The 17,076-nt window shown below is 38.5% G+C and overlaps 2 protein-coding genes across 3 annotated transcripts in view; one reads left to right on the forward strand and one right to left on the reverse strand.

Moving 5' to 3' along the window:
• The first annotated feature begins 1,796 nt into the window (after positions 1-1,796).
• SUMO1 (small ubiquitin like modifier 1) lies at positions 1,797-8,869 on the forward strand. Its single transcript, XM_053470620.1, has 5 exons — positions 1,797-1,935; positions 5,058-5,135; positions 6,543-6,620; positions 7,702-7,773; positions 8,103-8,869. The coding sequence occupies exons 1-5, from the start codon at positions 1,924-1,926 to the stop codon at positions 8,169-8,171; spliced, it is 309 nt and encodes a 102-aa protein (XP_053326595.1). The 5' UTR covers positions 1,797-1,923; the 3' UTR covers positions 8,172-8,869.
• A 627-nt stretch (positions 8,870-9,496) lies between these two features.
• KIAA2012 (KIAA2012 ortholog) overlaps positions 9,497-17,076 on the reverse strand; it is a 69,694-nt gene continuing 62,114 nt past the window's right edge. For both annotated transcript variants that reach the window (XM_053470619.1, XM_053470618.1), the window contains 6 exons: positions 16,753-16,894; positions 14,899-15,254; positions 13,685-13,887; positions 11,819-11,991; positions 11,203-11,422; positions 9,497-10,096 (listed from right to left, as the gene is read on the reverse strand). In XM_053470619.1, coding sequence (XP_053326594.1) covers positions 9,937-10,096; positions 11,203-11,422; positions 11,819-11,991; positions 13,685-13,887; positions 14,899-15,254; positions 16,753-16,894 — 1,254 coding nt within the window. In that variant the 3' untranslated portion in view covers positions 9,497-9,936. The remainder of the gene's footprint in view (positions 10,097-11,202; positions 11,423-11,818; positions 11,992-13,684; positions 13,888-14,898; positions 15,255-16,752; positions 16,895-17,076) is intronic.

Here is a 17,076-nt window from a genome sequence, read left to right on the forward strand (position 1 = left end):
GAGATGTTACTGCTGGGGGTAGCCACAGAAGTCTTTACAAAGTCAGGGCCCATAGTCAATAGGGAGGAGGCTGGCTGTCAGGCCTCTCCAGTGGCCCCAGTGATGGCGGTTTCCGTCACACATAGCATAGTCCAAAATGTCTAAAATCATTGAAATAACTAACCTAACAGCTTGGTGCATATACCCAGAAGTTAGATTAGGGCATAGCATATGGTTGTCCTGTTAGCGGATCATGCAAATGTTAGGTACAGTTAGATGGTTGTAAGGCGTGCTCACGCACACTTACACATACATGCTCATACACTTACACATATATAATCATAGACAAACATACATGCATGTATGCTCACAAACACGTACACACTTTCCCTCCTTCCCCCTTTAACCCACCCAGCTCAACAGTAGACTTTCTTCAAGCAGGCTATAGCCATTGGATCACGTGACTTCGAATTATCTGACCATGTGTCATTACAATCTTTTCCTGCCTCCCTGGGCAGGTCCAAAGTGGTTCAGAAAGGGCTAGTGCAATCTGGTGGATAAGCAAAAGATTGTGATGACGTGGTGAGTAGCACCCATTATGTAGAATATTTATTTCTACATATTCTTATGTAAAATGTCTCCGATCGGTCACAGTGTGTCCTGGGGTGAGCGTCTGGTGTGGCTGAATGCCTCGCTATCGACACCAACTTTTAAAATGGGCATCCGCCACCATACAGTGTATTGTGGATGTCGACGCCACACACGGTGCCCATCTCGGAGTTGCTGAATGCCTCGACATCAAGGCATTACAGCTTTCTAAGCTTGTTTGATGCCGTGACGTGCCGTGCCAGGCGCAAACCTTGTTTTCTGCTTCCCATGGCTCAGTATCTGGCCTGCTCAGTGCATCCACGTGAGAGCTAATGGACTCATTGTGTATTTATACACAGACGCTTATTGCAATTTAAAAAGCCACACGTGTGGGAAATCAACCTTTTAATTTTCATTTTAGCCTGTCAGACAGGCAGGAGGAAACTGGGATCTAGAGAGCTATGGCTCTCTCTTGCTGTTGCCACCCTGTACCCCTAATCAGGTACAGGGTGACTTATACATAAATCCAAGCAATGGAACCAAATATTGCACTGTAATTAGCATCCACCGTCACCTGCTGGAAGTATGTAAAGCAATCCAGGGGTCCACCGTCTATAATGGGAAATACAGCATCCAGGTGCCCCCAAGTCACTTGAGCCCTAGTCTCAACTCTATTTCTGTCACAATGCATTGTCCCAGGTTAAGGTTTCCCAGGACGTGGGACATATGTTCCCATTTAACAATGCAAAAGGAGACAGAGATGCAGAACTAATTGAAGAAGATACCCACAACTGCTAATTTGCCAGGACTGTCCTGGAAAAACGGCATAGTTGGTAACTATGCAAAACGACCAATTGTAAGTCTTATAGTTGATCTCATTAGTGTAAAATAGGAAGGATCCAGACTATGTGACCCTGAGAGCTCCCAAATATGTTTATATAACTGTCACCCCTTTATTCCTTATGTTAACCTACAGACTAAGCAGTTTCCGGTAAGTCGCCCCATTTACGTCACCCAAGCGCAAATATTTCTGAAGACGAGATACTATAAACATTGTTTCCTTCCCTTTAGGTATATAACGAGACCCTAGGATTGCATCGTTGACTTTTGAACTTATCCAAATGAGCGCCACTGAGTTGCACACAGTAACTTATTAAATATTTTTAAGAACATTCTTATAGCGTTCTCTCTACTATTTAGATCTCTATGGAAGGCGGAGCCTGCGCGACCGGATGTGAGCTCAGGACCTAGCTCCGGAACCCCCGCCTTGTGTGTTTCTTCTGTTATTGTGCTTGTTGTAAGAGAAGCTTAGAACGGCCTCTAGCACTCAGTGGATACCGGAGTACATCAGTCAGTATGTCTGATCAGGTGAGCCCTACTTGTATGAGCCATCTAGCAGGATGGTGGGCCTTAAACGGAAGGCCATGTGTTTGTGTCTAGTGATGGAGAGCTGGTGGATTCTCGCACATAATGAGTTATGTAAACATACGTTTCTTACCTATTATTTCCGTCTCACGAGACTGCGGACGATGAAAGCCAGGTTTGCGTGTGTAGGTGTAGAGGTGTGTGTTCTGTTAATGTGTGTTTATTATATCTGCGGTTTGTACTGATGGGAAACCTCTATCCTATTAAATATAATGGTGTATGCAGATAGGCACACAATACACGTGGGTGGACATATCTGTGTAATAGGGTCAGCCGTCTATTTGTGCTTCGGCTGAATATAATTACTTGTGTTATGTGTGTTTTACCTTGTTTATATGCTGTGTGTGTGTGTGTGTGTGTGTGTGTGTTTGTACACACTTGTGCACACAGGGAAAGGATGGAGTCTTTACTCAATGGTCACTTTTATTGGGCCAGCATTGAGTAGAGTCACCGAAGCTTTTCTTCAGATGCACTAGAGACCTCTAAGGCCCAGAAAACGTATGTGACTTTATATCTTTTTCTAATAAAAGGTATTTTATCAATGTATTTATCTGATTTTCTAAGGAGAGGAACTCATTTTGCAGGAGTAGTTAGCAGTACTCTGGGTGCTGTAGGTACATGTTTCGATCAATTATTAAATGCATAATAAACGTTAATTGTTCAGCCAAATTGCAATGTTTGTTAATTTAACACACAAAAAACAGACATGTTACCACCTTTGTTCAACCTCAACCCCTAATAGAAGCTTCCTTTCAATTTTTTTATATATTTTTTTCAATGAAATTTTGGAATTGCTTATTTTTATTGAAAATATAATGGGATGTCATCATGGTTCCCCAAATGTACTCTTTTATGTATGTTTGAGTTATCAAAACATTTCAATCATTAGGGGTTATGCCCTGAGCAGCTCTGGTGTGATTCACAAGAATAGGTGTATGGTTACCATGGTGAATGCACCACCTTCTATTCCCTCCCCACCTTTTGTCCAAATGGGCCATTATGTGTAACTTTAGAGGCATTCGTGTTTGTCTTGCTTTGGCTGTTAAAGGGACACTCCAGCTATCATATGGGTTTATGTAAATGAAAGATGCGTGGTCCCTTTAAGTAATCATGTGGTATACGTCCAGTCCGTACATTGATTATAGCTGTCTGTTTAGACCCCAGTGTGAATGTGTGTAAAGCCATTGATTTCAGTAGCAACGCTTACCTGCCACTAATTGGATGCTTGAAGCTGTCAATCAGTGACAAAAAGTTCTTACATTGATTTCACGTCCGATGAAAATTCTGTGTGCTTTACTTTTTGATTAGGAAGAATGCATAATCTAATTCTATGAGTACTTAAATATACGTTCTTTTATAGTAAAGGTGTTGGGGAAATGAGACTGTACTTGTAACTCTCAGACTGTGTAGTAGAAAATGGCCTGAGCAGTTATTAGTTGTGTCCAGCATGTTACAGGTGTATTTGACAATTGGTGGTTGCCTATTTCCTCCCTCTGTTGTATAGTGTGTGATAACTTGCATGCTACTGATGCAGACTGTGGAGACCTAATATTTTTTTAATTGTTTCACTGGCTTTAGATTTGTAATTATAAATTAAGAAAAAAAACTGATGCCATTAAAAATTTAGATTGCCAAACCTGAAACCAAAGTATGATGTGATTTATTGCTATTTATCGTTTAACATGTCTGAAATTCAAGTTGATGCTACAGAACAAGTTCACTTGGTAGTCAATTATGGGATACTTGATTTGGTGTAATAGCAGGGGACTGTATAAAAGCTACGACATATGACAGAGCGAAGACTTTCATTACTATCCTATCTTCTTTCTGCTCCCAGTTGCCACAAAAGAGGGAATGGTAGCTCAACAGGGATAACAAAGGGGAGGACAAATCTTAAAGATGATGACATCAACCTGCTGTCAAAACTCCATCAAATCTTCATTTGAGATATCCAAAATAAAACTGCTCAATAACATCACAGTGGCAAAAATAGACATTAGGTATTTATTAAGTAGACCAAACTGTGCTTAAAAAAAAATAAAATAAAAAAAAAAAAATCAGACACTTTATTTTTTTGATCTTCAGTTGTCATAAAATACCCTGTTAAAACATTTTGTTTAAGCAAATAGAAGCTTTATTAAAATCTAATTTACGTCTCATGCAATGGAAAATGCTTTTAACTATCCAAGTGAAAGTACCCCCCCAACAAAAAGGTTTTCTGTTATGCCATTGTTAGATGTTCACATTTAATGCAGATTTGTAATTCCTTCTATTTTTAGTAGATATTATAATAAATTAGTAATAAGGCAAGCTAAATGTACACATTGCCAATAAGATGCAGGCTGTATGGGTTAAGCACTCCCTTTTTTTTTTTTTTTCTTCTTCTTCTTCACCTTTTTGTGTGCAAGCTTATGCCCCATCCTTTCAGATCTGCTTTAGGTTCTCGTTCTTTCACAGAATATTATTCCTAGGTTTTTCTGCATGATGTTACCTGCTGATTCCACACTCTGGAAGCCATCACTCCGTGTGGGGCTGAATCAGCAATACTTTGGTTATGAAAGGATGTTAAGAAATATGAACAGACTACGTAAATACATCAGGCATTTCAGTGCTGGTAGGGAAAATATAAGGCTTTTATCTCACAACCATCCCTTCTGCATCAAATGACACATAACAAAGTGTATCGGCATGAAGGCCACCTTTGTTTTATTTGTTTTGAAGATACAAATGGAGGCAGAACCAGAGAATTTTGTTCAGAGTGCTTAATGTGTAGCAGTAACTGTAGAGAACTGTGGAACATTTTGCATTAGACTTTCTCCAGAGCTCTCTTCATAATCATGTCGTAATATATCCTGCTGAGGAACACAGGAATTCTTGGCTGAAATATTTTATTTACTGCATTTTCTTTAGTTGTTTAGCTGATGTTGATTAATGTTGGTTTATTTAAGGCCTGTAAATAACAATGCATGTGTTTGTATTAACTCTGTTGACGTGTGTTGTCGATTTTTATTGCATAAAATATCAGGTGATCTTTGTGTTAAATATTGTCTTGTTTTCTCTCTCAGGAAGCCAAACCATCCAGTGAGGATTTAGGGGACAAGAAAGATGGAGGTGATTATATTAAACTCAAAGTAATTGGACAGGTAATATTTCTCACTGTCTTTTTATTTCTGTACTATGGTTGTTTATGGCATTTAATGCAAAACAGAAATAAGTCACACTTCATCTAGTATGTCTATCTGCCATCAAAATCATGAAGACCTTGGTAAAGAAACAAATGTATAGGTACTATTTTGTCTCACTCTACTTCAGCTCATTAAAAAAGAAAAAATGGTTCAGCACGCAACTCCCAGGAAGCTGGGTGTTAGCAGGAAAAAAGGGACAGCATAAACCCTCCTGAAGTATACAAACACAGAAAAGAATCCCAGCACTCCAAACAGCTTCCAATCCTTGGGTTACTTTATTCAGAGAAAGCAAAACAAAAAAAAAAGCTACGTTTCGGCCAAACAGGGCCTTTGTCAAGCTTGTTTGGAGTGCTGGGATTCTTTTCTGTGTTTGTCTACTTCAGCTCATGTCTAACTGTAGACATATATTTAAATGTGTGGATACTTATACTTAGTAGCATGAAATATCTTTTCATTTATCAATTTGGTAGTGCTTTTTTGTACCAAATAGTACTTTATAAAGTTGTATTCCCTTTGAAAAATAAAACCATAGTTTTAACATACAATGTTGTGCTCCCCCTGCAAGTTATGCTGAAAGGCCTTTCTCTCCCTCATATCTATCTTATTGCAGTTCTGAATGCTTGTATCAATGGTTGTCATTCCATATGTGTAAAATCAGACCTTATGCGCAGTTAGGTTTCACTTAGGGACCTGCAAAACGCTTCTCAGTGGGAACCCATCATACAAATGTTAAAGGTCCACATGATCTCTATTTCCCCCAGTGGAGCAAGCAATTCCCATAACATATCTCCCAAGAAACAGTTGACCTCCATATAAGCAAACACTATTCCAGTATTGGTGCAAAATTGGACGATGGCCTTCGGTTCTTAGGCATCGAATGATTGCACAGTTATTAGTGAATAATAGTGAATTAGTTCTCCTTTATTGGAACACAGACCAAACTGTATCCTTGCTGTACTTTGCTGAGGTACTTCAGCATTTTTCTCTTGAAAGTACAAGACTGTATTATGTTGTGTTTCCTGACATCTTCAGGTGGATATTTGCACAAACCCCATACTAACACGACAAGAGTAGGTTGTTACTTAATTCTAAAATCATCAATATCTTGTATTTAAAGGTGATTGCAGGGCAGATTTGGTGCATTAATGGCATTGAGAAGATATACTTGAAATGATAAACAAGGGCAACCAGAGTTGTTTCTTTTTATGAACTACACAATAACTTTTATGACTTTGTACAACGTGATAGCAGTATATTGAAAAATCAATCGATTTCCAATAAAGTTAATGGGGTTATACATGTGCAATAGTACCTTTTTAGAACTGTCATTTGGCATTTGAGTGACTCTTGTATACATGTTTTCAGGACAGCAGTGAAATTCATTTCAAAGTAAAGATGACAACACATTTGAAAAAGCTGAAAGAGTCATATTGTCAGAGACAGGTGAGTGTGCAGCACAAAATCAAATACTAGAGACGTGGGTACTGTTCCATAGCTAAGTATGACTGTAATTGCGTAAATGGCTTAACGGGTTTTACACAAACTATAGCCTCTAATCAGAACTTTACCAAACTTATTAAAAGTGCGTTTTTATGAAATACATATACTTGGAATAGCACAATATGTTGTTTTCTTAAACTGCATTATCTTCCTGTGTCATTGTTATGAAAAGATAACCTAACTGTATGAGTAATAGTAACTTAAAGGGAAGTCCCATGGAGGGAGAAACAATGACCTGTGTGTGCATAAAACTGTATTTTTTTTTCTCACGTGTTTACATTTGCCCCTTTATGTCTTAGTCACACACTTTGCACATCTATCAGATTATTGCTGAAGCAATCCTCACAGCATGGATAGTGAGAGAAGATTGCAGTATGGGCATCTGGTCTTGTGTGACACAATCAGCCTGTGTCTGCAGCCCATTGGACAGCATTAGAAATCTGTTCTTACTATACCAGTAAAATGTGCTTGTGAATGGCCTTGTCCATACTTGCAGAATACTGAAACCATACACAGGCTTGGTCCTCTGTTTTTCTATCACTTTGTTTCATGCCTACACATGTAGGGACTTTTAATCATGTCTCTGTCTTGCTGTTCTTGACTGCTTTACCTATCGGATACCATCACCTTTAGTTACAAAATGAGACTGCCTCTGCTGAATCTTTGAAGCATTATAGTGTCTTGCACATGCTCAGTAGCATGTCCACTGAAGCAGCAGCCAAACATGTTTTCAGATAATATGCATGTGACTGGCTGCAGTTACTCACATTGTTTTTAATGTAGCTCAGTTCCCATTGATTAGATGGAAGCAGCATATTGCAGTATACTTTTAGTAAAGGCAGCTGTGAAAGGAGTTACAAAATGACTACTGTCTTATTTAATTCCAATAACCAAAGAATGTCTGCGTCAATTTGCATGCAGTAAAATGTGCTTGTGCCAAATTGACTCAGATATGTATTTAACATGAATATAGTGCTGCATGTAATTAAGATTCATTTTCATTCTAACCATCTCTTATTTTTAGGGTGTTCCTATGAATTCACTCAGGTTCCTGTTTGAAGGGCAGAGGATCTCAGACCATCAGACTCCTAAAGAGGTGTGTTACACGCGTGTGTTCATGGTGGTGTGTTTATGTATTTTGAATACTTCTGTCGGATATTGCCTTATTTTTGTTCCTGTGATTGTATTGAATCTATCACCTTCCTAAATTCTATATTTCAGTTTGTTATACTTAAAACAAATATTTGTAATGGGCTCTACCTATTAGCAAAAGCAATATGCAAACCTAGCCTTACGTGAGCAGTTGTCTTTACGTTTTGCTTCTTGGGTGCACAAAGAACAGGAAGTTGAGTTATACTTGCATTTTTGGTGGCAGTGTTTAACCACACTTTTTTACATTTTAACTTTCTTTTAAATCTTTTTCAGTTGGGAATGGAAGAAGAAGATGTTATTGAAGTTTATCAGGAACAGACTGGGGGCCAGTTATCCATTTAAATCTTCATTTGAATCTGTACTTTTTTAGTTATTTTATTTTTTTATGTTTACCTCCCAGTTTTTGTTTTTTTATAATCCATCAGCCATATATAGAATCGCCTCTTTCAAGACGCGTATCGCATAATAAGAAGAGCATTCTTGGCTGGTCTGAACCTCCTTTTTTTCCCCTCCTTCCCACTTATGATAAGTGGAGATATAGATTGCAATTTACATTGAAATATCACTATTATGACAGAAAATGATAACTTTGACATGGAAGTAAGAAGAAAACAGTTCTTTGGAGTCACTTCAGGGTTGCTAACCATAAACCTATTGTTCTTGTCTTCGTTCCAGCGCCTGCCTAGGAGAAGTAGGAATTGTGTTTTTAGATACATGTGATCATGCAAAAAAGCCCCCATGAAAAGTTGTTTGGTGTACCTTTTTATTTTTGTGGGGTGTGGGTTTTAAAAAAAGAAAAAAAAAAGTATATAAAAATGCGTTTGTCTGTATTGGCTTAATTGAAGTAATATTAAAAAATGAACAAAAACATTTGTACAACTGTAGACTGGGTTTTTTTCAGTTCATTTTAAATTACCTTTTTATATTTAACATTTTTGTAATAGCCTTCATCCTGCAAAATGGGGACTATCAAGAATGTGAATTTTTCCTATTAAATTATATGTAGTAACCTCTTAAATAAATTTTCACAATTCACATTTTATTGGGTACTTGTAAATTCTGTGCTCCTAATTGGTATAATGGAATGCTCCTTGTTGATCTCACACTGTGCCATTGGCTTAAAAAAATACAATAAGAGTTTTGATTAAAGGGCACTAATTATACTCTAAAGTTCGCCATCTGCCTGGAGTATGAAAAGATGTAACTGCCTTGACATGCTGTGACACCTAAAAAGCAAGTTATGGAACCCTTAGAGTACTGGACACCCATGGCTCCCATATACTTCAGCGGGGGCAAGGAGGCTTTTCTCTTATTCTTGGGGCTCAGCAGCTATAGATCTCCTATGAGTGGGTTTCTAAAAACAGCAAGTAACCAGGTCTTTGACATAATGCAAGGGCTATAGCTATATGAGAAAAGCAACCTCATCTAACTGTTAACTCCAAGATTGCACCCATACTTTATATATAACTGTTCTTTTTGATTCTGTCTCGAATTGCCTGGTGCATTTGTTCTTGTTAATAAAAAAACTCTTACCTTTTTAAACAATAATAAATACACCCTTACTATGAATGCTCTTGTTTCACCTTTCATGGATTGTGCTGCCCAAAGCATACAATAAAACATCAAAAAGTTGCTTGGTGTATAATATTTAATAACAATGTTGTTGGAAATTGTTTTTAATATATTAAAACAATGAGACAATTTTTGTTCTATTTAATTCTATGTTGTCTATGAAAAGGTTTAGGTGTCAGTGCTACTTTTTCACATGGTGCATAAAAGTATACTTTCTCTGGAGTAGGTTCTGTGGTTGTTTAAGATACCGGGGATTAACATATTGGTGGTAGTTTATGGTAGGGAAGGTCTTGTGTGACAGTACAAATAACAAGCACATACTCTGTTAACCTATAGCCTGTAAGGCTAGTTTCTACTTTGCCATGTGGTATTTACCCAAACCAATGCGTTTAATGCATGCTAGAGGTTGGATTTCAGTGTCTGCTTCTGTGCTGCTAAGGAGTTAACATACATTCTATTACTGCACATTAAGAGCCAACATTTTGGTTGAAACATAGAACTGTGCTGTAATAAGTAACATGAAAGATTTTTTTCTTTATTCCGCTTCCACAGGGAGTGGCAGCCCCAGGAGCTGCAGGAACTCATAGTAAGAGAATACCCAAGGTCTAGAAATTGACTGTGTTTGGTCCATGCCAACTGACTCCTGCCACAGCCCTTGGTTAAACAGCAGCTGTTGCTCCAGTTCTGCTGTCTGCCTGTGAGGAAAAAACATAAAAAGCAATGGTTGAGCACATGAGGCACACCATTTAAGGGCTCTTTGAATTAATGTTTCACAAGCGCTGCTAAAACTAATCTGAAAATAGCAGTGAATTAGAGTTTTTGATTTTTTTTTATTCTTTTACTTTAATTTATTTTAAAAGATGGATAGGTGGGATGATTTGCCATTTTTTAGAGATCTGGTTGTGCTAAAGTACCTGTAATACTAGGAAATTGTGGCATTTGGAAACTAAAAATGCTTTCTTAATGTTCCACCCAAAGAACATGAGTATACACATTTCTGAGCATCAGTATTTGGAGTGGGTTACCTCTTGCTGTGGTCAAAAATATTATGAAATAAGTTCTTTCAGACAGCCTTAGTGGATGTTGCACTTGATTTGAAACTTTTTTTGTCCGTGCTCTTAAGCGACAGGCTACATCACAGAAATTGAGCAAACCTTTGAGGGCATTGCTGTAAGTTTATCATGGCACTAGAGAACTAAGTTTGACTCTGGGTCAGTTGAAAATAATATCTGTTCCTGGCTGTTCTGGAGTGAATTAAACATACACCCCAGCCCTCATAATGCACTTTAATGCAGTGTAGCTTCATTAGGTGCCCTAATAGATATGCTGATGCAATGCCACCAGCCGAATAATAGTAGCTGCACTGTGCAGACAAATGTAAGCGAGGAAGCAGGCACTCGGTAAGCGTGTGGCAAAAGAAAAGCCACAAGGTAAAGAGTTTCTTGTGAGTTTGTGTGCATGCCTAGCTGCCCTGGAGGGTTTTAATCATGCATGGCTTTAATTCATAGGATAGGATAGGATAGTTGTGTGTTACCTTTGCATGTTTTTTTCCTATCTTGGGAGTCCCTTGCAAGAAATGTATTTTGGCCAAGCTCAGGACTATGCAAGTGCAAAGTACCCACCAATAGCCAGTATTTGGCTGTTTCAAACTGCCAAAACGGATGGGAATTAAGATGTATGTTCGAGGTTCTAGGCTGTACTTATTAATTATCTTAATGTGCCTTCATGTTTGGGATGGGGGACTGCGCCACTATGAATCAACAAGCTGTTGATTTTTTGTCCATGTTACCCATTTACATACTTGGCCAACAACTGAGCCTGTCTCCGAGCTTCTTCCATAACAGCCTTAGCTTCTTCTTCTGCCCTCTGCCTTCTCTCCTCTGCTTCTCGCTGTGCTTGCTCTTCTTTTTCCTGCTTCTTCCTCTTGTACTCCTCTCGTTCTTCTGCTGCCATTTCCAGCAATCGTAGGCGCTCCTCTGCTTCCATTTGCTCCTTTTCTCTTTGCCTTTGTCGTTCTAGTTCTAAGGGTAAAGTGTGCCAAATATGAAAATATATACACTAATATAAAAGCTTTTTAGCACCAGTCACAGAACCTGTGCTATAAAATAAGAAGGCTCTATAATTATTAATTAAACAACTTTCTTCCAACTATAGTCTCAGGTGTCCTTAAAGTGAACAAAAGCAACTGTAACTGGCAAACCACCGTGTGTACAGAATAATGCAATGTGTTAAAAAGCACCCGCAGAAAGCCTTTGTATATCTTGAGGTTGTCTGCTTTTGTGAGCTGCTCATTTATAATCTATTTTGTATATTTCAATATATGTCAGTTATAATGTGTATTTTGTACTTGTCAAAGCTTGTGTTGTTCACACCTTCTATAACCTGTGATGTTACATGTGAGATATGTTGACAAATACCTATTCTCTCAAGCTCCTCCTGCTGTTTCCGTCTTTGCATTTCCTGCAGCTTCCTGCGATGTTCTTCTTGCTGCTGACGTGCTCTCTCCAATGCCTGCTGTTCCAGCTGCTTCTTCCTAACCATCTCCTGCTCCATACGTTGTTTCTCCTGCTCTTGTTGCTGCTTTTTCAGGCTGTTGTGTGAAATGTGAATTTATGCAATTTCTTGATTTCCTGGATTTACTATTTTCTAATGCCGGAAAGACCCTTGAGTAGTATAAATGTAGTGATGCCAGCTAACAGCAGCCATACTTTAATGTAACATTAAAACAAATGTCCAGCTGTAAATGGCTCAATGGATTTTTAGAGAACACAAGTGTAGCTTTATGTATGGCTGCAATAAAAGTACAAGGGTAACCTGAGACTTATAAATTGTTTTAGTTTAGTTTTGTTAACATTCCATAAGCAACTCTGTGCCATACCAGTCAATCTTTAATGCATATAAGCTTCCAACTGGTTAAGAGTCTTGGTTAGAGTTCATCAACAGCTGGCTTGCCAATAATGGACTAGTCACTAGTAACATTGGAAATGCAATAGCTACATTTCTAAATATATGAAAATATTTTGTTGTCGTTTCCATAATATAGTAACCACCGTGGCCTACTCAAAATGTATGTATCTAGTAATAAATATAGAGAATATTTAACCCCTTCAATCCCAGGGGTTTTTGGTACCTCAAAGCCCAGAGTAATTTTGCCATTTTTGGGGTATGTCGGTTTAGCGATGATTCTCCTTTCCTGTGAATAGTGTACCCATATAAACTATATATCGTTTTTTCAAGGAGAGATAGAGCTTTCATTTGATACCATAGTTGGATGATTAGCTGGAAATTTAGGATGAGAAATTTAGTAAAAACTAGCGAAGATTAGAAAATTAAACTAATTTTTTTTACATTTTCCCTCTGAATCCTCACAAAATTAGGTAAAGTGATGGAAAATCCCCTCCAAGTTTATTAATTCAGGTGTCCTGATTTCAGAAATACCTAATTTATATAGATTTTCCAGACTTTCCCAGCACCAGGGAGCGTTCTATTAGGTGTACAATTTTGAATAATTTTTATGCCTATGGCTTAACGGGTTTGGGGGTTGTGAACGGGGGCAGGAGGGTTATACTGGGTAGATTTTATGCTAGGGCAATGGGAAGTAAGGTTTTTTAATAATTTTTTTATTATCTTTTTTATATATTTTTTTAACATTTTTTTTTAATTTTAATTTTTTTACATTTTTTTTATTTTTTATATATTATTTTTACACAGTAATGGTTAGAGGTCCTCCTAGGGACCTCCTGAACATGCCAGTGATGTCACAATGACATCACAGCCCACATTATAATTTTTTTTTGTATTATTTATATTAATATTTTAATGATTTTTTTAATATTATTTTTAAATGACTAACCGTTTTTTTTTTTTCTTCTCTTCTGTTACAGGACGGGAGGGGGAGTGAGAGAGATGGTTTCTCACTCCCCTCCCCGCGATCCCCCTGCACCGATCACACTGTGATCTCTATGCAGGTCCTCACAGACCTGCATAGAGATCGCAGCGTCTCTGTGCCTCATCGGAGGGCAGGATATCCCCGCAGGGGATATCCTGTCCTCCGATGACCTTCCGGGTTACGTCAGCAGTGACGTAACCCGGAAGGGAATGCCCGATTGCGCGTTTGCAACTGCGGAACTAAGGGGTTAAACGCTTGTTATCAACAGAAAAGTTTATAACTACATTCTAGTGTACAAACATTTTTGTAAAGTGACAGCAAGGCATTTTATGAATGTTTCTCCTGTTTCTAAAACACTCATCTTTTCCCCACAAATCCAAAGGCATGAACTCACCGAGCCTCCTCTTCCCTTCTCCTCTGCTCTTGTTCAAGCTCTTCTCTCATTTTCTCCATTCTGTCTTGTTGCTCCTTTTCTAGCTTTAACTGCTCCTCCCTCTCCTTCCTCTTCTTTTCAACCTCTATCCTCCGTCTCTCTGCTTTTTCAGACAGCTCTCGGGCTCTTGATGACTTCTGCTTTTGTAAGGGCCCACTGGTAGCCTATAACCCAAACAAATATCGAATTCCTAAATGTTCTGGCTTTAGCATGTAATAAATTTGTGGTTAACTTTCAAGTGTCCAGAATGGTTTGTTGAGTGTTTGTTGTCTTTCCAATTTGCTAAACAATTCAAATTTGGAAATTAACCACAAATTCAATCTTCGATTCTTTACTGAGAGGTTGGTGGATAAGTGGATTAACCGCCCATCACAGGTGGTAGAGGCTAAAACAGAGAGATAATTGAAACATGGATGGGATAGGCATAAAGCTGTCCTGAATTTTAGATGAGACCAATTTAAGATCAGAGTTTTTACATAAGGAAAATTGGGCAGACGAGTTGGTCCAAATGGTTAGATAGTTAATTAGGTTGGAAAAAAGGCATATAGTCCATCACCTTCAACCATTCTACAAACCCATATTAGTTGATCCAGAAGAACGTAAATCTGTTTCGATCTTTCTGAATAGCCTTAAATTTGAAGTAATTCCCAAGCCAACCTGACACTTCACACACTCCACAGCGGTATCAGATTATTGCCAATAACATTTTGTAGGGCAGCAGTTTATGGAGTTTTGAGCTACTACTTGATATACTTATCCTGACTGCAAAAGTGTTATTAGCCTTATGATGGACTATTTCATGTTGGCCACATGAGCTATACATGAAAGTAACAAAAAATATTATCCAACATAACATGTGGAGCCCCATCACAAAGAATTCACTCCAGTTATTTACATAATGACCTCTAGAATCCAAACTATAAGTAATATAACCAATATGCCAGCAAACTAAAACTAGTAATATAAAAAAAGAAAAATGCACTTTGACTGCGCCCCTACCTCTTCCTTCCACCCATCCCAAAGACTCACAACACAGTGAACCCGCTCTTCACCACAGATGACTGCAAAAAAGTATATTGAGAAAAAAAACTACCTCCCTATAATAAAAATAGAGTAATTAGTTTTTATATTGTTGGGAAGTATAATTCTGGGACATATATTAACAAAACTCTTACGTCTGAGATCTCACTGTTGGCGGTGTCATCGTCACTGGTTTGGGACACCGCCAATGGTACTTCAAGGGTTCTTGCCATGGGTTTATCAACTGGTACATCGGCTTCACGGCTGGAAAGTGTAGGTACCACCTCATCTTCTGAGACAGAATGGATTGTATCGCTGGATTGTGCAAGTGTGGTGTTTCTCTCTTCGTTTTCCATTGAACTAGAACCTATACTCATACACTCCTCCTCTTCTTCCTTATCTCCACGCTCTATGTCTTGAAATACATTACTGGTGTCCTGTCTGTGTACCTGTCTTAAGGTTTTCTTTGGAGGGGATATTGTTCCTTCTGCTTTCTTATCTTTTGGTTGTCCTGTATGAACATAGTGAGCAAAGAATGGAATACTTTCAGACAAGAGTGTTTTGTACCAATATGTCTTACGGACAGCAACCTGTCATGTCTAGCATCAAATTCCTTTTAAATGAATGCTAAACCTATAAAGATTTGAATTCCAGAAATGAACAGCAACACCTTTCTGCAATCTTGGTGCATTCCAGGACAAGTAATGAGCATAATTACATCTTTTGAAATCTGACATATTTTAGGTATTTTTTAAATAATTTGATATCTCTTTTGCAGTGATTAAATGTTAACTCAATAATAAACAAAATATTAAAATGTGATTGTTTTATTTTCTCCACTTGCTAATAGAATAAGATTTTCAGCTTACCTAAAATTACATAAATTTGCAAATTACTTGTTGAAGGGTCTCTCCTTACCTGTTTAACATATGTTACAGTCAGGGGCGTAGCTAGAAACAACAGGGCCTTGGTGCAAAAATTGTCCCAGGGACCCCAACTTCACCAGCATGTCCCACAGTGCCACCTTTGCCCTAAACAGCTTGTCAGTGCCATCCTAAACTCCAAAAAGCCTGCATATGCCATCTTTGCCCCCAGCTTGCAAGTGCCCCCAAACATCTTATCTGTGCCATCATTGCTCTCAAACAGTTGCTCTGTGCCATCATTGCCTCTTGCCCGCCCCCATCCATCACACACTCTGGCACACATATGTAAACACACACAAATTACACATGCTAACATTCACATTCATTAGAACACACACACTCCCTCTCACAACTGATGTTAACACACACTCCATCATACACCACTTATACATCCATGCTCGCAAACACTTATACAAAGACATCGATGATCACATACACTTATACACGTAGACATTCATACTCACGTGCATACATATCCTATCCTTCCTGCACTAGCTTACGTCTCACCTCTCCTGCAGCTTTAGTTCTGCTCCTCGCACGTTATGGGAGCAGCCTCGGTTTCATTGCTGGGTCACGCTGGGTCACAATACACTCCTGTCTCCCCGTGCCGGTTCAAAATAGTTTAGAAAGGGCATTTCTGAACAATTTTGAACCGGTATGAGGACATAGGAACAGGTGGTTGCAGGGGTCATCCTGGGCATCCTAGAGGCACGGCCCCCGTTGCAGTTGTAACCAGTGTGACCCCTGTAGTTACACCACTGGTTGCAGCTTCATTTCATTATCTTCTTCTTTCACTGTCTTATCTCGTATTAGTCATTGATACTGTTATAATTTAGCTTGGTCTTGGTATAATACTGGACCTGACAAGTTGTTGAATAGAAAGGGGACAAGTGTACTAGGAGTCTGTAGACGTACATCACCTACCTATCTTTTTCAACAATACTAAAAACTAAAAAAAATTATCCAGTGATAGTGACAGTTAACAGTAATTGCAATTTACTTATTATTCTAATTATCTCAATAAATGTTGGGTATCGCATATGTCATTAAACACACAGAAGACACATAAAAACAACAAATTCTCACCTACAACAAATGCAGCCTTTCCCTGTTGGGTTACACCTGCCGGCTTTGCTGTCTTTGATACAGCGGTTGGATTTTTATTTGCCTTTTGGGTCTTTTCACTTTTGGTTCTCTTCTTCCCCTTTGCCCATGATGTCTCTTTCTTCTAAAAGTGACAGGATTATGAAAACTACAAAGCCACATTTTGTAGACACATATTTAATATGCAACTTAGACATAAACAGGCAGCCTACTATAGTTGACCTATGTTTAGAGTGTCAGGATAGAATGGGCAGAAGAACCTATGCAACTTTACCAGGTCGACTGATTGGGCTCTCTGGTGGGATG

This window comes from Spea bombifrons, chromosome 7 (assembly GCF_027358695.1).
Source record: "Spea bombifrons isolate aSpeBom1 chromosome 7, aSpeBom1.2.pri, whole genome shotgun sequence".
Taxonomy (NCBI): domain Eukaryota; kingdom Metazoa; phylum Chordata; class Amphibia; order Anura; family Pelobatidae; genus Spea; species Spea bombifrons.

Coding starts and splice junctions, on each gene's coding strand:
- SUMO1 (XM_053470620.1), top strand. Junction 5,136..6,542: donor AACTCAAAGTAATTGGACAG/GTAATATTTCTC, acceptor ACATGTTTTCAG/GACAGCAGTGAAATTCATTT. Junction 7,774..8,102: donor ACCATCAGACTCCTAAAGAG/GTGTGTTACACG, acceptor AATCTTTTTCAG/TTGGGAATGGAAGAAGAAGA.